Source organism: Gossypium hirsutum, chromosome A05, assembly GCF_007990345.1.
Source record: "Gossypium hirsutum isolate 1008001.06 chromosome A05, Gossypium_hirsutum_v2.1, whole genome shotgun sequence".
In the NCBI taxonomy this organism is placed as follows: Eukaryota; Viridiplantae; Streptophyta; class Magnoliopsida; order Malvales; family Malvaceae; genus Gossypium; species Gossypium hirsutum.
In genome coordinates this window covers 90,321,580-90,344,206 of record NC_053428.1, presented here as the reverse complement: position 1 = coordinate 90,344,206, position 22,627 = coordinate 90,321,580, and the positions used below count along the sequence as shown (strand labels likewise).

General features: G+C 34.5%; 1 protein-coding gene and 2 long non-coding RNA genes across 4 annotated transcripts; 2 read left to right on the top strand and 1 right to left on the bottom strand.

The window, feature by feature from the left end:
• Positions 1–2,136: 2,136 nt before the first annotated feature.
• Positions 2,137–11,928, bottom strand: LOC107961138 (uncharacterized). The gene is made up of 3 exons (XR_001701190.2): positions 11,840–11,928; positions 11,547–11,549; positions 2,137–2,147 (listed from the first exon to the last, which is right to left on the bottom strand). It is a non-coding gene; the product is annotated as an uncharacterized lncRNA (long non-coding RNA).
• On the top strand, positions 9,604–11,987 carry LOC121229136 (uncharacterized). 2 transcript variants are annotated; one of them, XR_005926715.1, is made up of 7 exons: positions 9,604–9,660; positions 9,771–9,836; positions 10,037–10,273; positions 10,352–10,464; positions 10,897–11,007; positions 11,610–11,668; positions 11,866–11,987. It is a non-coding gene; the product is annotated as an uncharacterized lncRNA (long non-coding RNA). The 2 variants fall into 2 exon arrangements; XR_005926714.1 differs by having other exon boundaries at positions 10,033–10,273.
• Positions 11,988–14,799: 2,812 nt separating this feature from the next.
• Positions 14,800–15,780, top strand: LOC107960465 (uncharacterized). Its single transcript, XM_016896809.2, has one exon. The coding sequence runs from the start codon at positions 14,800–14,802 to the stop codon at positions 15,778–15,780; it is 981 nt and encodes a 326-aa protein (XP_016752298.2).
• The last annotated feature ends 6,847 nt before the right edge of the window (positions 15,781–22,627 follow it).

The following is a 22,627-nucleotide window of genomic DNA, read 5'->3' as shown; positions in this document are numbered from 1 at the left end:
GAGGTCGTGTGGTTCACTCGTGTTGTCTATATACCCGTGTGGGTGATTGTGTGGCCCTAATCCTAGACACGATTTGCCTTGATTCACTTGTAAAACAACACACACCTTTCAGTAGAAGCCCGATTGACGTCCTTAACAATCAATTCTGATATGATGCACCTAAAACGGGTTCTTTAAACAATATTTATACATGAGTTAATATTAGGAATAAAGATTCAAAAATATTTACGAAAATGTTTTGGTAAGATTCGTGAAAGATCATTTACTTGATCTCAAGATTAGCATTAGATCAAATTTCTATAAAGATTCGAGATGAATCATCAGAATTGAGACATACTTACCGATTATTGGCAAAGATCAGGATTTAATTGACAATAATTCTTAAATCGACGGAAAGAATGATCGAATAAGGATGTTTTAATCTGTGAAAGCAAAATACTCAACAGCAATAAGATGTAAATTTTTATGTAAAAGAGATGAAATATAAGGAAAGGGAGAAGAAATATAGAAGAGAAGGAACAATTCTAAAAACATTTGAAAAGAAGCATAATTCAAGTCTAATTGTATAAAATTGGACTAAATACCTAAGCTTTGGGAAACACTAGGGGCGATATAGTAATTTCCCCTTAACTGTTGAAAAAAAAGATGCATTTTGGGAATGGAGTGGCTCGAACTTGGGTTAATGGGGGATACTAACGCTTAACCATTGGGCTATTTGTAACACCCCTTACCCGTATCTGACGCCGAGACAGGGTTCGAGGCGTTACCGGACTTAAATATTCATAAACATGCAAAATCGGGCCATAAAATTTTGTCCAAATTAAAACTTTTCAAACACATGCATGTGATCCCTTATACGAGCCTTCAAAGCCTAAAAATACATCGGGGTGGTTTGGGACTAAACCGGAAACTTTCGATAAACTTTGGACAACTTAACAAATTTTCTTACTTTAGAGAGTCACATGCCCGTGTGGGTTGGGATGTGTGGTCACACACGCCTGTGTGGCTTGGGACACGCTCGTGTCCTCATCCCATGTAACTTTTTGTTTGTGACGTCAGCAAGTAATTTGAACCACACGACCAGGCCACATACCCGTGTGCTAAGCCGTGTCCTCCACACGGTTGAGACACATGGCTGTGTCTTTGTCCGTGTGGCCAACACTTATTCTACTTTCCAAGCCTTCTATTACCATTAATACCTCACATACTTAAATACATTCATTATAGGCACATATAATGTAGCATTAAGTCGATAATTAAACATCCTCCATTAAGACTCAATTGTAATATTCATATGTTGTCGTACATATGTTTTGCTTACTCATTTTATACCAGGTTTAAACATACCAATTTACAATAAATTGAACATGTCATTTTGATTATCACTTATACATTTATACCATTCTTGACATTATTTAACATTCACAAACAACATGCTTGCCTAAGTCATTCCACACCAATTTCGTTTTCCAACATTATTAACTTATTGCCATATCATACTTTTATTCTCTAATTATGAGCACTTCTTTTTGTCATAAGACATTCATCAAGCATACATACCGTGACACTTACCATTCATATCAAACAAATATAATCACATGACCACATTGCAAGGCATCAATACATAGCTTGGATAAATAGGCTTACAAGCCATCACCCATATAAGCCACGTCTCATGGATAAACACAACAAATCAATTTAAGCCAACATCCTGACCAAATCAGAAGATTACACATCATAATAACTAAGTCCCTATAGATGCCACTTACTCAAATATACCTAAGGTTTATTAATACCCAACGATAATAGGTTGATAGTGTGATGCTGCCTCTGACGATCTCCAACCCCGAGTTGACCTAACAACACTAAAGAAATGAAAAGGAGGGAGTAAGCTTTACGCTTAGTAAGTCCATATAAAAATAATAAGCAATATGCCAACATGCTTCTCTAGGTAATACGACTATAATTACACTTTTACTTATTTTCTGGTCATGTCATTTTCTCAAGTCATAGTTACTAAATTATTTATATCTGGAGCTACAGAACTCCAAATTAAGATCTGCTAATTTTACCTGAAACTAGACTCACATATCTTCTTACCATAAAAGTTTAAGAATTTTTATTCTAGCCAATAAATACAGTTTATTCTTTAAATCTACCCATTTTTCGCTGTTTGATAGTTCTGACCCCTCTTCACTAAAAATTAATAATCTCATAATATGGGACTTAGATGATGTTTCAGTCTATCTCTGTTGAAAATAAACTCATTAAGGATTTTAAAAATATAAAGTATAACCCACAACTATTTTTTTAAAATTTTTAATGATTTTCTCAACTCATAATAGGGGATTTCGAAATCATTCTAACTCTGTCTCATAGTAGTTTAAATATCTCATAATCTGATATTCATTTTCTTACACCTTTATTCTATGTGAAAATATACTCAATAAACATTAATTTCATATTTTATTCAACCTCAAATTCAATTTCCACAATTTTTGGTGAACTTTTAAAGTTGGACTACAACTACTGTCCAAAACAGTTTTAGTACAAAAATGATGATGACTAAGTTCATCACACCTTCATTTCTTTTAAATTAGAAATCTATGCATTTATAAACATATATCATAGTCCACCAAATTAACACAACATCATTTCACAATACTCATGGACTTACCATTCGTGGATCTCATATTCAATTGAGTTTTTTGTACATATCTGTACTTATTCGTAACATAATTCAAGTTCGTTCTCACCAATGACATACCTCATTAGGACCATCACCAAATCCTTCCTCGAATTACCAGTTGAATACTATGAATACTAATGGATACACGAAAACTTGCACATAGTGTCATATACGTAGATAGAACCAACTCATAGCGCGTAACGTATGTAGCTAAAGCTACCACATATTATGTAATGCTCACACTTGAGCTACTCACGGGTCTGTACACAAAGTCAGCATCCGGAGCCCAAAGCATTAACATGATATGTTCGTTTAGCGAGTTGCTCACGGGCCTGATCACATAGTCAACACTCGGACCCATATTACATATATCACTTATCTCATTAACTCAGACATAACTCATGAGTTCAGACCATATAGTTCCTCATGACATATCCCGTGTATCCTATACTATTCCTGAGGTTCAAATGGGGTTTCTTGTCTAACTCAATATCGTTGCACTTGCTCATAATTTCATTTATTCTTCCATCATACATGTCATACTTTCATGATAGTAATAAAACATTTAAATGTACACATTATCAAAGCATTAAAATATGCTACAACATCACATTATTTGCTTATGTACTTACTTGTTGAATCTTCATCAAGAATATCCATATAATCAATCATACAATTTATATAATAATAATAATAATAAAACATTTAATATTCAATTATAACATTGCATTATTATTATCACATGAACTCACCTCGAATGAAAGTTTCGGCCAGTTATTCCATTTTAGTCCATAACCTTATGCTTTCTGATTTAAGCTCGAATCTCAGTTTTCTTAATTTGCAAGAGTATAAGGCTACTAAAAATTTTGATCTTCCATGGCTGTTTTCTTGAAGAAAAATCGATGGAGAAAGAAGGAGAGAGATGAGAAAATGACCACTTTTCCTATTTGTTTTATTTTATTCAATTTTATCACCTAATTTCTACCAAATGTTGACTTTTCTATTTCTTTGTCTCCCATGGTTAGCCACCTCTCTCAAAGGGTCTAATTGTCCTTTAAAGACCTCCACAATATGATTCATAGTCAATTTACACCTTTAGCTAATAAAATAGAACTTTTGTACTTTATGCTATTTAGTCATTTTTCACAATTAAGCTCACAAACGCTAAAATCAACTCACCAAATTTTTCATGCACTTATCTAATCACGCTATGACACATAAAACAATATTAAAAATAATTTCTTCGGCCTCAGAATAGTGGTTCTGAAGCCACTGTTCCAACTAGGCCCAAAATTAGGTTGTTACACTATTGCCCATTCTTGTTCAATTTTTACTCCTAACAATATTTGTATTAGTGTAATTTTCATCCTAGTTTGTTGAAAACTAAAGGAAAAGAAATAGGAGAGGAGCGACTAGAACCTAAGACCTCTAAAGAGTGCACTAACCACTTAACGATCAAGCTTAATTCATTTCTTGGTTAATTATTTCTATGGACCCCCTATATTTTTGGGGCGTGACAACTCTCCCCTCTTTTAAGAAATTTCATCCTCAAAATTTATCTGGTTCGAACATATGAGGATAATGTTGATGAAATGTCTCTTCGAATTCCCATATAGCCTCCTCTATGCCATGGTTCTACTGTAGTACTTTTAAAATAGGGATTAATTTCCTTCTTAGAACCTTTACTTCATGATCTAGAATTTGTATGAATTCCTCGTCAAAGGAAAAATCTAGTCTCACCTCGGTTTCCTTAAATAGAATGATATAGGAAGGGTAGAATAGGTATCATCTCAACATGGAGACGTAAATTACATCATGAATACAGTCCAGTTCTAAAGGTAATTCTAGTTGAGACACTACTAGACTGACTCTTTTAAGAATTCTATAAGGTCCGATGAACCTAAGAATTAACTTATCCTTTCATCCAAACCTCAATACCTTCCGCCATGGGGACACTTTCAGGAAGACTTGATCTTTGACACTGTATTCAATGTCTTTTCTTTTTAAGTCTGCATATGACTTATGTATATCTGAAGCCGCTTTTAGTCTATCCTAGATCAACTTAATTTTTTCCTTGGACTCTTATGCCACTTTTGGACCCAAAATTTTCCTTTCACCCACTTTAGTCCAACACAGTTGTGTTTAACACTTGCGACAATAAAGGGCTTCATAGGGTGCTATTTGTATGCTTGATTGGAAGCTATTGTTATAGGAAAATTTTGCTAGAGGGAAATTTTCCTCCCAACTACCTCAGAATTTGATGATACAACCTTTTAGCATATCTTCCAATATTTGAATGACTCGTCCAGATTGTTTATCAATTTGAAGGTGGAAGGCAGTACTAAAATCTAAATGAGTACCTGATTGATACCAATATTGCATGAAGTCTTACAATTTCTGAAATATATATTTAGCCAACTTTTACAAAGAATAGTTTGTGTGGACAAGTAAGAAATGAGCTGACTTAATTAATCGATCTACTATCACCCAAATTCAATCTTTCTTAGTGGGTGTTAAGGGTAACCCACTAACAAAATCCATCATTATTTGTTCCCCCTTCCACTGTGGTATTTTGATTGGTTGTAGTAAGAAGAAAGGAAACTAGGATAAATTATAAGGTACTCGGTAAATTTATCTCTCGATCTCATTTATTTTAAATTACTTCTTAGGGGTGTCACTTCCTAGGCTTTAATCGCATATAATTTAAACCAACTAACTAGGATTTCAAGCCAGGTTCATTCGTTAATTATTAAGACATTTGTTCGTTAAACTCTCTAAGGAAATTAGCTACTCATGGATCGAAATACAATAATTTCGTAACTCATATTTAACATTCAAGATATCAAATCAAATAAAACTAAGGAGTATAGAAAGAAATCCATTTTCGATATCGATTGAAGCTCAGAAGTGAAAACTTCTTAACAATTATGAAGCTCACCTCGATTGCAATTTGAATCAACAACAAAATACTGAAAAACTAATATATTAAACCTTTGGATCAAAATTGAATACAAGTAAAAATAGTAAAAAAAATATAAAAAGGATTAAATTGAAAAGAAAATAAAACTAAACTAAAAACCTAAAATACTAAAATGACTCACTTGCTCAAATGAGATTTAACATGCTTATTTATAGATTTTATGCTCAGACTTAATTGGGGTCACTAAATAGCCCAAAAACTTGATTAAAGTACATTTTATGGACTAAAATACCTTTAATTAATTTTTCTTATTCGTCACTCGAGGTGATGACACTAAAGGACCAGTGTCGCGATAATACCTTCAAAATCTGGGTACTTTGGCTTTGAAGTTTAGTGTTGCGACACCAGTTCCCGGTGTCCTGATGCTGCAGTCGTCATTCACCTTCTAAGCCCAAAAATAGTGTCCTGCACACTAAATAGAGTTGTTAGATAATCTCTAGGCCCATAGTGGCCTGTTAGGTTATACCATAACTCAAAATTGCATAAAAAAATTTATTTTGCATAAATTAAAAGCAAAGCGATAAAAACTAAAAAAGAAATAAAAACATCTAAAGATGGTATAAAACAAGCTCATTAAGTGTTTGAAAGACCTTAATTTGCCACAACAAATTGTGTTAGATCATGCATGCAGACTCATTCAATTTTCCATAGTTTGAGTTTTAGAAAACCTATGCTTTGATACCGCCAATGTAACTCCCCCAACCCGGCTTAGACGTTAGGCCCAAATTTATAAGAGTACATTGGCCACCAAAAGGGCCCGGTAAGCTAACAAAATTTATAAAATATCATTTTAAAACATTTGTTTATCCTAGAAGAAAACTTATCCTATTTTCAAAAAAAAAAACTCATGAATTAATAAAAACCGAATAAGTTTAACATAATCTTTTTAAACGATGATAACCTTTGAAAACTTAGCTAATTCCCTTTTTTTTTTACTCACAATTTTAATTATAATTTAGCAACAGAAAAGTGATATTCAATTTTTTTTATTAAGTTAAATCAGAATTATTTAACACATAACCAAATCCAATTCCATGATCAATATTCTAAATTGAAATTAAAAAAAAACGCATGCTAAATATACTCTAAACATAAATCCTATGCCACAAAATAAGTAAAATAATATAGTTTCGAAATAACAGGAATTATAAAAAAGATAAGCCTAATAATAACTTTTATATAAAATGATTTTGAGCCCTTCGTATGTCCTGTCCACGTTCTAACCTAGTGGGTTATCTGTAGATATGGAAATAAAAGGGGGAGTGATCTATGAAGCTTAGTGTTAGTTCCATCACAATATAACCAGTGCAGAATAATAAATCAAACATACATAATAATAGTTTTGTAACATTCGGATTTCTAATAACCCGAAATTAAGAATGATTAAGGGACTATATGAAAAGAAATCGCAAGCTGGTGGCATATATTGGAAGAAATGGGAAAGTTAGAAATCGAATTGGACATGGTTGAGATCCAATTTTGGTTCGGTTAGGATGGAACCCGTTGTTTCCTTAGTGGGAGACATAATTATTGAGAATGTACGGTTCTCATAAGGTTGAAAGAAGCGCGGGAAGGGTTTAGTTTCTCTTGCTCTTCATAGTTTTCGATAGCTTGAAGAAGGAGTAGCCATGGAAGGTTCTGCATGGAGCAGACTTCGTGAGGATCAAGCTAGAAAAGTAGGGAAACCGACAAGTGGGTAAGATTCTTAACCCTTCTGTTTACATAGGGTAAAGTTTATGAACATCAGAACTATTTTAAAGGTTCTGCATGTTTCTAGAAAATGGGTTAAGGTTAAGAATATTAAGAATAACCCATGGTTATTTTGGTTTCAAGCTATTGCCACTACAGCAAAACAAGTTTTTAGCGGCGTTTTTACCGGCGTTTGAATAAAAAATGCCGCTAAAGAGCAAGCATTAGCGGTGCTTTTTCAAAAACGCCGCTACAGATCGAGCATTAGCGTCGCTTTTTAAAAAAACACCGCTATAGGAACACCTTTAACGGCGCTTTTTAAAAAACACCGCAAAAAATTATGCGCAACGCCGTCATTCTATACTGAGCTTTAGTGGCATTAGCGACGCTTTTAAAAAAGCACCGCTATAGATCGAGTATTAGCAACGCTTACTGAAAAACGCCACTAAAGATCGAGCATTAGCGGCACTTTCTTAAAAACGCTACTATAGGTCCACCATTCGCGGCACTTTTTTAAAGCACCGCAAAAGATTATGCACAATGTTGCCGTTTTATACAAGCTTTTAGTGGCTTTAGCGGCGTTTTTCAAAAAGAGCCGCAAAAAAAGTATAATTTTTTTTAATTGAATATTTAAATTCTTCAAAAAGAATATTTAGACGTAGAAAAATTTTGAAAGTAAAAACATAGGAAAATATATTTTTAAAATGAAAAAATTAAATTACTATTATTTAAAATAATTTTAAAGTTTTTTGGTATATGACTAATTGTTTTTTAATTTATATATTAAATATTTTCTTATACAATCGTAAAAGAGATAGTATTAAATGTAAAATATTGAATTAATTATCATTATAGTTTAGGGTTTATGGTTTAGGGTATATGGTTTAAGGTTTAAGGTTTAGGAGTTACTATTTTAAGCTTTATGAATTATGGGTAGGGATTATGGTTTATGGTTTAACAATTGGAGTTTAAGGTTTAGGGGTTAAGGGTTAAGGGTTAAGAGTTAGAGGTTTATGGTTTAGAGGCTAAGGTTTATGTTTTGTGATTTAGGACTTAAGGGTTTAGGGTTTAGGATTTAAAGTTTAGAGTTTAGTATTTAGGGGATAGGGGTTAGAGGTTTAGGGTTTAGATTAATTAGTGTTTTTTAATTTATATATTAAACGATTTCTTATATAATTATAAAAGAGATAATATTAATTTTAATATATTAAAATTATGATTACAGTTTAAATTATTTAAGAGATAATAGATAAACTTTATATATATTAAATGGTCTAGGATTTAATCTAAAAATATTTAATCTAAACCATTTGATATATTTAAATATTAGAATTTAAAAAAACATTGATAAAAAAATAAAAAAAGTAACAAATTGATATGGATAAAGAAAAAAAAAACATGATCAGTATGTACCATATATCAGCAAGAGAAATATCTTTTAAACTTTACTTCATATATATCTTGATGTAAGATCTTTTACCACCTATTGTTCCTCTTATAAGTGTAAGGATTAAATTATAACTTATCATCATATTAACATTTATCATTAGTATTAATAATTAAATCATTAATATAAAGAATTAATTCAACAAATAATTCAATTCAAATTAATTCCTCTATACTTAATTTATTTAAGTGAAATTTAAACTTAAAATTTCAAAGTTATCATGCAATATAACAAATAAAAATGAAACATAAAAACTAAGAGATTAGTGGCGCTTTTGAAAAAATGCTGCAAAAGGCATTTTAATTTAGGGCATTACGCAAAAAACATAATAGTTTAACGAAAAAGGCATTGTTTTAATTGGAGATTTAGGGGATTAGCGGTGTTCTTTTAGAAAAAAATTTAATAGTTTAACGAAAAGGCATCGTTTTAATTGGAGACTTAGGGGATTAGTGGCGTTTTTTAAAAAAACATTGTAATATATTGGCTTTAGCGGTGCTTTTCGAAAGCACCACAAATGGTCAATTTTTTTTACCGAAACGGCGTCGTTTTCCTTTCTGAAATGTTATCCCTGTCTCATGCCTAAAACTTAGCCATTCCCCCCAACCAAAAATAGATTTCCCCAATTCTCTACATTTCTCCTAATCCTTAAATTTCCCCCAAAAGAATCACCAGACACGGTGAAGTCTTATTTTCGAGGTAACAAACATTTTCCACAGTTGCTAAGTATATTTGTTAACTTTGAAAAGTTTCAATCAACATCTGACTTGAATCATTTTCTGTTTAGTAGGTTACTCATAACAAATTCGTATAATCAGATGCTTTTCTTGTTTGCTTCATCGGAGTGTAAAATTTCAGGTAAGCCGTTCATTTATTTTAAAAGATCAAATACTGTGGGTGTGGATTTGGGAACAATTTGATTTCTTCTTTGTTTAAGCTATGTGTTTTGGATTCGAAACATTGAGCAGCATGCATCGGATAATGTTAACAAGATATTGGTAGGGATTAAGGCAGACATGGATGAAAGCAAAAGGGTATGCAGCTCCCAACAAGATTTCAATTGATAATGTCTGTGATTCTGTACTTATTTAGTATGCTTGCTTTTTGCCGAGAATCCGAAACAAAGTTTTTTATTATTCAAAACCACTGATTATAAAGCTCATTTCCTTTCATTTTATGAATGTATGCATTGATTTTATGGTCTTACTCTACATTCTTCTCCTTTCTAAGGCAGTGCCTACCTCGAAGGGACAAGCACTCGCTGATGAGTACGGAGTCAAATTTTTTGAAACCGTAGGCAATGCTTGCTGATTCTGATTGCTTTTTGAATTCAAGATTTACCGTGTTTATGTATTCTGAAAGAAACCGTGTCAAGCAAAGTGCAAAGACAAATCTAAATGTGGAGGAAGTTTTCTTTTCAAGAGCAAAGGACATAAAGCAAAGACTCGCTGATAGCGACACAAAGGCTGAGGTATTCAAATTGCTCTTATGATTATAAAATTGTACCTATTTTGCAATTACTTGAAAAAAAATTTCCTATCGTTTACAGCCTTCGACGATCAAGATCAATCAACCTGACCCTGCAGGCATAGCTGGTCAAGCTGCACAAAAATCGGGATGTTGCAATTAAACCTAAGATTACCAAATTCAGTTAAAAAAGAGGTAAATATTTGATCTTAAACTTCCACTAAAACAAAAAGGAAAAAAAAAGGGGGAGGAGGTGAAGAAACTAATCTCATTAACTGCATGATGGGTGCTTGTGTTTTACTTCATGTTTTAGTGTATGAAATAGAGTATTTTCCTATAATTTGATAGTTTTTCTTATTGGTAAAGTCACGAAGATGTTTAAAATGTGACAATAGGTATGTAATTTCAATATTTTCAATTTTTTTAATTCAAAATAAATATAACTTGTATTTAGTTATCTTTCTTCTTGAACTTCCCTTGATTATGGATACGATCCTCGACTTGTACTTGATCGAACATCAAATTTTAAGCTGAAGACGTAATCAAACTACTTGAGTTCTAGCTTGATTATTAAGCTTGCTTATAAATTTTTGCACTTAAGCTTGATTAAGTTTGTTCATATTCAAGCTTGAAGGTTAGGTATATGCTTCAAGCTAGAGAAAGAACAAGGGTGAAGCTAGATTTAACGTTTGGATTGAAGCTTGGTGTTGAAACTACTGTTTAGGGAAGCTTATTAAGGTTAGTGTTCTCTTGAATTTTAGCATGCTTGCTGTAGTCTTTTTTTCTATTGTTTTTTCTTGCTGTAGTATTGTTGAATTTTGACAGTTTTTTTTGGAACTTGGAAAATCAATGACATTGTGTTCATGCATTGTTTAAGTGAAATAATATTTATCTTGAGCTTCTAGATTATCAAACCCTTCCACCAAATTTATTCTTCCATTCCATGCTTTTACTGTATTTTAAAAAATTATATTTTTATCACTCCATTATAACTATGATTTTTATATTTAAATCCTTTAAAAAAAGAGATTGAAAGAAGTGGGTAACAAAATGTGATTTGAATCAATGTCTTCAAATTTTGAAATAAATCAAATAGATTACTATGTTATAGAAAATATAAGTATAATTTTATTTTTTGTGTTTATCCTTTTCCAACAAAGGAAGTAGAAGATATGGTATTACTGAATGTGATCCACTAGTTCGCAAAGGACTTGAGAAAACTGTAAGTAGTCTTTAATAGGTGGCACTTAACAAGCATTCCATTCATAAACAGTAACCCCCTTGAATAAATTTCTCTACTTGAAAGCATATGGATAAACTAATATTGCTTGTGCAAGCAGGCTAAGCACATGGTCATTCCTTATATGTCAATGTTAGTGCCTCCACAAAACTGGATAGGGTATGTACTCAAGGTCCTATCTTTGTATATTTTATTCCCTCTACTCATTCAGATATACTGACAGCTTGGTACAAAATTTTCCTGCTTATGCAAATATCTTCATATGTCAACTTGAAAAAGCAATATATATATATGATTATATTCCCACTTGTTCAGTTCCTATCCAATCACTGATGAACTTTGTGATACTTTGGCAGGTATGACCAAGGTGCTTATTTGTTTTTACCATCATATGTCATGCGGACACATGGAGCAAAACAACAACGTGAAATTGTTAAAAGAACTCTAAGGAAGCAATTAGAGCCTGTTTTTGAGGTTTGAAATCCTTGAGATTTATATTTATATCTCTATGTTCTGCATTTCCAAGTGTTGGCTTATTTCATTTAATTTAATATGTAATTATATAGTGTATTCATTTTTTATGATTATTTATTAAATATTATATTATTATTTTTATATAAGATTGTTGTTTTAATTATATAATTGAATAAATGTATAAGTTTGAGCTTAAAATTGTTGTTAGTTTTGTGTTATAATTTGTTCCAAAGTTAGATTTCAAATCCTTAGATTTATTGTAACGCCCCAAAAATTGGGCCCAGGTTTAAAGTATCGTATTTGCTCTTTTAATTTTGTCTTTTATGAATTATTCCCTTTTTGTTCATCTTTCCTTCATCGATAATAACCGAACCTATCTTCTTATACTCTTCTTTTCTTTCTTTTCTTTTATCTCATCTCTTCCTTCTATAATTTCCTTCAAAGCTGAATCTGTACTGTCATCTCCTCTTTTCTATTTTGCTATTTTCTCTTTTGCATTATACTAAAATCCGAAACATCCATACTTTAGTGATTCGGGAATTAATTTTTAGATCTATTTCCTACTTGCGATTAAGATAGATTCACAGTGGATCTAAGATTTGAAAAGTGTTGGAAACGCTTCTGACAAGAACGTCTTTGGTGGTAAGCATTCAGATCTTACTTTTTCTTTATTTAGTAATTCAAGGATAAGCTGAAAACCCCTAAATACTTTAGGGAGACTATCGGTTTTTGCCAAGATTAAAATTAAGTATTTTTCATTCAGTTTTTTTTATATGTGTACATCGAAGGCTGGCGATCAAGATCTATTTGGAGGCTAGTAAGATCAACAAGGTTAATCGTGGGGGAGATCTCGTTAGTGAATCGTCATAAAACAGGTGTGTAAATGACACCCACTCATAGACTAGATCGGCAAAAGCCAAAAAGCCGGCATTTGTGAACTTGCGAGCTTGCGAGCGTGCGAGCGCTTGTGAGGTGGTTTGGTTGTTAATTTTGGTAATCACAAGCAGTATAATTGCAGAGTGCGCAATTTCTAGCACTTCAGTATATTTGGGCTTAATGGGCCGAAAACGGGTTAATGGGCCAACGGGCCCAATTCGGTAAAAACGCTCGGTAAGTGCTTCTGTTAATGTGTTAAAAATTAGAATATGTATGTAAACTCTAGAATAGTAAATTTTACTAAAATGCCCCTAATTATGAAAATTACCATTTTACCCCTAGGTGGAAAATGACCGTTATACCCCTAGGGTTAATTTTGACTGAAATGCATGATATTCGGATTCTGTTTGTTATATGCCATGACATGTATATCTATTGCAAGGGGTTGGGTTTTGTTATGGAGGAAGAACCCGTTCTGGTGGCTGTGCCACATATTCTGATATAAGCAGCTTTGCTGCAGATTATAGTTAGTGCTGCAACCGGTGCTAACACTGTAAGTGTAGGGATGGCATGGGTGATTTATTCCCCACAAGAAGGGTAGGGATGGACAGAGGCAAGTTCAGGGTTGATGGGGTTATCATGCATTAATCATATGAGACTGTTTTGTTATGGGCCAACTGTATTGAAGTGGGCCCAACTATGTTAATATGGGCAAGGCCCAATATATCTCGACTTGTAATAGGGCTACGGCCCAGATTGATACTGATATGGGCTAGGCCCAATATACTCTGATACTGTAATGGGCTATGGCCCAGATTAATATTGATATGGGCTAAGGCCCAGTTAACACTAAATTCTGAATAGGGCTTAGGCCCAGTAAAGCTTGAACTGATTTGGGCTCTGGTTGGGATACTTTACACACTGAGTTTCCAAACTCACTCCCTTCCTTAACCTTGCAGGTGAGCCTTGAAATGGGGGCTTGGAGCTGGAAGGGATTCAGAATGGCCACGGTGATCGCTTTTGGGCTTTTGAAATAAGTAATTGGTTTTGTTAAGTTTACCTTATTTATTATTTATTTTTGGGTTGTAACAAGGCCATTTTAACTTTATTTTCTTCCCTTTTCTGGGATTATTTTATTTTAGTAACTTTAAACTGGTTGATAATAATTCAAATGGGCTAGACTTAGGGCGCGTTTTCAAAACGATACTCATTTTCAAATAACACAACATCACGATTAATTGGTTTATCAAAGATATCCACTCAAATAAATTTCAACTCGTTATAACCAAGTTTGGCGATGGTTGTGAGCATGTCTAGGATTGGATCCAATCGAAGAGCTTGGTACTTAAGCAGCCTTCATGGCTCACCTCCTCTGTTATGGATACGTACCTGGTGCCCAGCTTTCATTCACTTTGTTAGCTTAACAAAAGCCAATTTTTAAAACACTAAAAACGAAACATGGATTTTAAATTTCAATGTGGCACGTCGAATTCAGCCATAACGTCTGGGCTGAGTTTGGGGTGTTACATTTAGTGGTATCAGAGCCTAGGTTGCAACAACTCGGCTGTGGATCGGGTCCAAAAGTTTTTATAAAATTTTGAAATCTAGTTCTATGGAAAAACACTAAAATCAATTTCATGGAAATGTTAGAAAATTCTTTTAAATTTTGTTTTCAGAATGCTCAAAGAATAAATTTGAATTGCTGATTTCTGAAGAAGTGGCACACTGAATCCCCGGCACCAAGTCTGTAAGTACCTTTTCTAAATTTACTAAGTATCTGTTATATCTGTTATATTACTGAGACTCTGCTATGACATTGTAGTTAAAGCTATATTGAAACTATAAGATTGAGACTGTAGCTAGGTTGAGATTTGCAAAAGCGAACTCTGAAAACTCTATCTATGCATAAAACTCTTAATACAGACAATTCGATAGATACAATGAGCACACGTGGTACTCGTGGACGGGGAACTAGGGGCCCTGGTAGAGGTCGTAGAGGGGCTCGAGCTGAGTCCCTTGCCTCTGATACTATACCTGTGGTGGACGCTAGTGAGACACTGGCATCGCCTACGACAGATAGTGGGACAAGACCATATGATCGTACGGCTAGGGATGACGCACTGTCCCAAGCCATGCTTCGTATTCTGGAGAGGGTCACTAGTCCCAACACTGGAAGCCGTGGGTCAGTTTCAGAACGTCTCCAATCAAATGGAGCAGAAGTTTTTAAGGGCATTTCTAGAGTAGCCCCAAATGTGGCTGAGTACTGGTTAGAAGCCACGGAGAGAATAATGGATGACCTGGATTGCACGGCTAAACAAAAGCTGAAAGGGGCGATATCACTACTTAGGGAGGAAGCTTACCAGTGGTGGTTGACTGTGAAAGAGGGTACCCAACTCGAGCGGATTACCTGGGAATTATTTAAATCCGCATTTCAAGGGAAGTATGTTGGGGCAAGCTATGTAGATGCCCGGAGGAAGGAATTCTTAAACTTAACTCAAGGGGATCGGTCTATTGCTGAGTATGAGGTAGAGTTTTTGCGACTTAGCCGATATGCCCGTGGAATAGTAGCAACAGAGTATAAACGTTGTGTTCGGTTCGAGGATGGCCTCCGGGATAGTCTACAGGTATTAATAGCTCCACAGAGGGAGCGAGATTTTGCGGCATTAGTAGAGAAAGTTAAAATAGCTGAGGATGTGAAGCGCGCTGAGCGCCAGAGCTGGGAAAAGAAAAGGAGTAAAACCAAAATAGATTTAAAGCCCTCCAATTCTGATCAAAGGCACAGGAAAAGTGCCAGGGCAGATGGGCCGGTCCGAGCTGAAGCCCCTATTGCTGCTGTTAGTTTACAACCTTGTGCTGATTGCGGGAAAAGCCATTATGGCGAATGCTGGAAATGGATTGAAGCCTGTTTACGATGCGGATAGATGGAGCATCGTTTCAGAGAGTGTCCTCGGAGACCAAATTATGGACAAACTACTGGTACGGGTAATATCCAGCCGCCGAGGGGTGGTTAGCAGCCAGCAAGAGGCCGTAGCAATGGAATGGGTCGTGGTCGTGGAGCACCAGATAGGGGTATGGGACATGCTGAGGCGAGACAGCCAGCTTTGGTCTATGTAGCATGTCACCGTGAGAATGGAGACGCTCCGGAAGCAGATGCTGGTACGTACTTCTCTCATGGTGTATTAATTACTTAATTTACAATTAGAGCTAGAGTGCGCAGCAGAAGCATAGTGGTTTGACTTGAGTAATACAGTTAGTTGATAGTTGGAAATTTCGAGGACAAAAATTTTTTTTAGGGGGATAGAGTTGTAACGCCCCAAAAATTGGGCCTAGAAAGAATTGGGCCTTAAGTCTGGGATTCGGATAGAAGAAAACCTAAATAATTAAGAAGTTTTAAATATTATCGTTTAAGAAAAAAAATTTTGAATTACTACTAGAAAATTTTTACTGTATTTATTATTACGGATATTTTAAATTTTATTAGTATTATGGGATAAAATTATTACTATTAGAAAAAAAATATTACTGTATCTATGTTTGAAAAATTTACATGAAAATTTTTATTTACTATATTATTTGAAATTTTTATTATTAGATATATTTATAAAATTATTATTATTGGTAATTAAATAAGTAATGAAGGGCTTATAGTGTCGGGAAAAGTCCAGGGTTCGGCCCACAAAATTCTTAAATTTGGCCTCTTAAGGAAATCCGGGTAGTAGGCCTTATTAATAAATTAGGCTGAGTTTTAGCATGAAGGAACGCCTGGCCTAGTGGCTAAGCACGCTAGGAGAGGCATGGGAGGTGCTTGGGTTTAAGGTATGGCGTGCGCAAATGGTTGCTTTTTTACAACCAAGAATTTTCGCAAAAAGACCTTATAAAAATTGAGAGGAAAGGTGACACAAGAGAGGCACGTGGTCACGTGGCAAGGAGGCGTTAAGAGTGTGCATGTGGTTAGGAGTTCGAGTCTGGTAAGTAGCATATTTTGTTTTATTTTTAAACAAAATCGGGACTGCAGCAGATAAGTCTTAAGATTAGTTGTGAGCAGATTATATCATGAGAAGAGCTTCAGTGCAGTGGCAGCAGCGCGTTATAGGGACTGAGAGGGCACGAGTTCGAATCCAGGTGCTGGCGTTATTTTGGTTTGTTTTTTAGGCGGACCAAGACTTCAACAGGTAAGGTTTAAAGATAATTGCGACTGTTATATATACAAAAGCAAGCAACGATGCAGTGGCCAGCAGCGTGCCTATGAGTGTGGAAGGCCCAGGTTCGAGCTGCTGCTGCGCGCGCGGATGCCCCTTTTTGCTGCATGCGTGTGGGAGAGTAGTAGAGTTGGACCAAAACTCTTCCCAGGCAGTAGGCTGAAGCGGTCAAACGGTGGATAAGGCTGCTAGATGGTTGGATGAATTTCAAATGCCTAATTCATGGAGCAAAGCAAGGGAATTTGAAATTAGAAAGAATTTTTAATAAGCATTAAGTACCGTATTTGTTCTTTTAATTTTGGCTTTTATGAATTATTCCCTTTTTGTTCATCTTTCCTTCATCGATAATAACCGAACCTATCTTCTTCTACTCTTCTTTTCTTTCTTTTCTTTTATCTCATCTCTTCCTTCTTTAATTTCCTTCAAAGCCGAATCTGTACTATCATCTCCTTTTTTCTATTTTACTATTTTCTCTTTTTCATTATACTAAAATCCGAAACTCCATACTCTAGTGATTCGGGAATTAATTTTTAGATCTATTTCTACTTGCGATTAAGATAGATTCACAGTGGATCTAAGATTTGAAAAGTGTTGGAAACGCTTCTGACAAGAACGTCTTTGGTGGTAAGCATTCAGATCTTATTTTTTCTTTATTTAGTAATTCGAGGATAAGCTGAAAATCCCTAAATACTTTAGGGAGACTATCGATTTTTGCCAAGATTAAAATTAAGTATTTTTCATTCGGTTTTTTTTATATGTGCGCATCGAAGGCTAGCGATCAAGATCTATTTGGAGGCTAGTAAGATCAACAAGGTTAATCGTGGGGGAGATCTCGTTAGCGAATCGTCATAAAATAGGTGTGTAAACGACACCTACTCATAGACTAGATCGGCAAAAGCCGAAAAGCCGAAAAGTCGGCATTTGTGAACTTGCGAGCGTGCGAGCTCTTGTGAGGTGGTTTGGTTGTTAATTTTGGTAATCGCAAGCAATATGATTGTAGAGTGTGCAATTTCGTGCACTTCGGTATATTTGGGTTTAATGGGCCGAAAACGAGTTAATGGGCTAACGGGCCCAATTCGATAAAAACGCTCGGTAAGTGCTTCTGTTAATGTGTTAATAGTTAGAATATGTATGTAAACTCTAAAATAGCAAATTTTACTAACATACACCTAACTATAAAAATTACCATTTTACCCCTAGGTGCAAAATAACCATTATACCCCTAGGGTTAATTTTGACTGAAATGCATGATATTCGGATCCTGTTTGTTATATGCCATGACATGTATATCTGTTGCAAGGGGTTGGGTTTTGTTATGGAGGAAGAACCGTTCTGGTGGCTGTGCCACATATTCTGATATAAGCAGCTTTGTTGCGGATTATAGTTAGTGCCGCAATCGGTGCTAACACTGTAAGTGTAGGGATGGCGTGGGTGATTTATTCCCCACAGGAAGTGTAGGGGTGGGCGGAAGCAAGTGCAGGGTTGGATGGGGTTATCGTGCATTAATCATATGAGACTGTTTTGTTATGGGCCAACTGTATTGAAGTGGGCCCAACTATGTTAATATGGGCAAGGCCCAATATATCTCGACTTATAATAGGGCTACAGCCCAGATTGATATTGATATGGGCTAGGCCCAATATACTCTGATACTGTAAGGGGCTATGGCCCAAATTAATATTGATATGGGCTAAGGCCCAGTTAACACTAAATTTTGAATAGGGCTTAGGCCCAGTAAAGTTTGAATTGATTTAGACTCTGGTTGGGATACTTTGCACATTGAGTTTCCAAAATCACCCCTTCTTTAACCTTGCAGGTGAGCCTTGAAGTGGGGCTTGGAGCCGAAGGGGATTCAGAATGGCCACGATGATCGCTTTTGGGCTTTTGAAATAAGTGATTGGTTTTCTTAAGTTTACCTTACTTATTATTTATTTTTGGGTTGTAATAAAGCCATTTTAACTTTATTTTCTTCTCTTTTCTGGGATTATTTTATTTTAGTAACTTTAAACTGGTTGATAATAATTTAAATGGGCTAGACTTAGGGCGCGTTTTCAAAACGATACTCGTTTTCAAAAAACACAACACCACGATTAATTGGTTTATCAAAGATATCCACTCAAATAAATTTCAACTCGTTATAACCAAGTGTGGCAATGGTTGTGGGCATGTCTAGGATTGGATCCAATCGAAGAGCTTGGTACTTAAGCAGCCTTCATGGCTCACCTCCTCTGTTATGGATACCTACCTAGTGCCCAGCTTCCATTCACTTTGTTAGCTTAACAAAAGTCGGTGTTTAAAACACTAAAAACGAAACATGGATTTTAAATTTCAATGTGGCACGTCGAATTCGGCCATAACGTCTGGGCCGAGTTTGGGGTGTTACATTTATAATTAGGTCTTATTGGATTTACTGGTATTTTTAGTCAAATCTAACTATTTATCAGACCCTAATATTGCCTTTTGTGCTTATAATTTTAGATATTAGAACTAAAGAATAATTTCTATATAACATTAAACAACAGTAGTGTAGCATGTTTCTATTCTACTTTTTGCAAATTAATACTATTGTTCCTTGTTAAATAACAGAAGCATTCAATTGTATTGTGAAACCTCTAGTTTTTCTTGATATGAGTTAACTATGGAATATTATTTTCATTTTCTCATATATATGTATTTGGTGATGCATTTATTGTAGACAATTGAGATTCTTTTCAGCAAAAGGATATTCTTCAATATGGAGGTTAGTTCCTTTAATTCCCTCTTGCTTCTGAGCCTGTGCAATTACGCAGTTCAATTTTTTTTGTTCTATCCGATTATTAGCAACAATGTTTTATTTCTTTTTTGTTGAAACAAATTATGATTCTTGCTTTATAGTGGTATTATTAAAAATTTATCTTTCCATATCATAATTCAAAGAAATCAGTTAATGTGCTTTGACATATGGGGCTTTGAAGGTCGTATAAGTGATTTCTTTACTGGCCTAACTTTGGCTTACAGGTGCATACTTTGGCTTTCTGTTTCGGAGTTTTGGATTCTCTGGTGTTATATTGCGTTTGCTCTAACCATTTTATATGTTAAATGCTGAAAATTTAGGTGTTAAATGCTGCAATTTATGGTGTCTGAAAGTTATGATTTATGATATTCAAATGATGTATTTTAAGTTGTTCGAATGTGTTAAAGAGTTGATTTAATATAATGCCTAATGGTTGTTTATTGTTGTTCAAAGCATGATGAAATAAACATGTTAGGCATGGTTTAATACATGCCTTGCTGACCTGTAAGGTTGTCCAAAACAAGACAAAATTTAGTTGTCTTTAAAATGCTCGAATGTGGTTGTTCAAATGGTTCTTCAAATTTTCCAAATGTGTCTTTAAGGTGCTAAAAAATGTCATATTAATGTTGTCCATATATGATTTTGAATGTTGAAAATTTGCAGTATTTAATTTACTGCTTGAAGTTGATTAAACCATGCTGTAAATGCAAAACATTTATATGTTTTTCACATGCTAAATTAACCATTAGTGAGCTTAAAATTGATCTATTCGAATGTGTTAAATTCATTGTTCAATGTGATGTTTATGCTAATGTATTGAGTATATTAAGCTATGCAATTTGATGTTATATGTGGCGTTAATGTTGACTTGTTAATTGCATATTTTATTATTAATCTGATTTAGGGTTCTGTATTTAGAAGAACCTTATCTTAGATAAGTTATCTACTGTCATAATAACTGGAATTTGATTCTATTATTTTGGTTGGCTCTTGCCTTCATATATCATTCATTAACTTTTGTTTCTTTTTTCTCAAAACTGGTATTTCATTCATTTGCCTTCTTATGCTGGGCCTACAAGTTATTCAAGCACTTACACAAACATGGTGATTACCAGACAGCTGGAGGTTACCCAAGCAGTAGTTACACTCATCAGACTATCACATAGAATGGGAGCAATTATGCAAATTATACTAACGGAAGTTAGTGGTGCCCCTATAACAGAAAATTTGTCTATTGCTAGTACATCCACTCAACTGCCAAGCCCCCACAACTTTTGGTCCACCTTGGAGGCCAGAGTTCGGTTCATCTCAAACACCATTGTTGCAGGTTTGAGATTTTGTTGGGTGCGTGGTCCAGGATTAGCTGAATTCATGCATAGTGATGACTTGTTTGAGCTAACTGCTGATCTTAAAGTGTGCATCCTATTTGTATTTTGTTAGATTTTTGGTGTAGTATGATAAGTGCGGTATTTTGATTGTTATTGATAAACTTTCTGTTTGATGGGATATATATTTATATCATGGATATTATTCTTCCTCTCAATATTTTGATAATGAATTTTAATTTTTTTATAATTTTCATGACCTTTATAATATTTTATTTTTTTTAAAAATCTTATGACCTTTAGCGGTGTTTTTGAGAAAAGCGCCGCTAAAGGTCATGTTCTTTAGCGGCATTTTTTTAAATAAACATCGCAAACTTTAGCGGCGTTTTTTGCGACCCTTGTAAAAGCGCTGCTAAAAGTCAATTTTGGTGCAGTGTGCCTGGAGTATAGACTTTTCGGGGCTCAAGAAAAGGGGTAAACTATGAAAAACAAAAAGATTCAGATGAGTTCCAAACTCCAAACCAGTTTGCATGAGCACGAAGCAATATGACATAAGCTTGTATTGCATGATTGTGGATAAACCATAAAGGATTAGATGAAGTTAGGATGGAAAAATGAGGAGTGATCCTTTAGTTACCACCTTAGGCGAAGCTCCGAACCTTGTAGAGGGAACATTGCGGTGTTCGAGCATCAAGGTTAGGTGGTCTTAAAGAGGTAATGGAAGGAGAATTCAGGAAATGAAATTAAGGAATGGTACTTGCCACGGTGGTCGAATTGACTTGTACTTCAGTACCATGATTACGATATATGGCGTAACACCATAGATAAAAGAGGCTATAACATTTGGTATCACAGCGTAAAACCATGGATGAAAATGTCATGACAGCATGGAACAAGGTAAAATGGTAATGGCATAAGACCATGGATGAAAAATGCCATGAAAAAAAAAGTAAATGATATAAGGTATACGGTATAAGACCATAAATGAAAGATGTTATGGCAGTCAGGTATGATGAGTAAGACCATGGATGAAAGGCTCCATGTGTAACCTCCCAAGCCCAACTTAGATGTTATGGCCAAATCTTGAAGATTACATTGGTCATTGGAATGACATGAATAAACGTTCTTATTTTAGATCTCTTTTTAAAACCATTTTTTTTATCTAAGACTAGCAAACTTGATTATTTGGTTTGTTTCAACAAAAACCATATTAATTTCAAAATCATGAAGCATCTTTAGAGCCAATTATAAAGATTAATTATTTTGGAAAAGCTAAGTTATATTTTGTTAAAAACAAACTTTTAAGTATTGTAGTGGAAAATTGTATTAAAATCATATTTTTGTTAAAAATCGATTTTTCATGCATATTCAGTAAAACATCAGTGAGTAGCTTAAACTTTCAAATCATGAAAAAAATAAAATATAAATTCCAATCCCATAGTCCATAAGAAAATTATTACAGTCCAAAAAA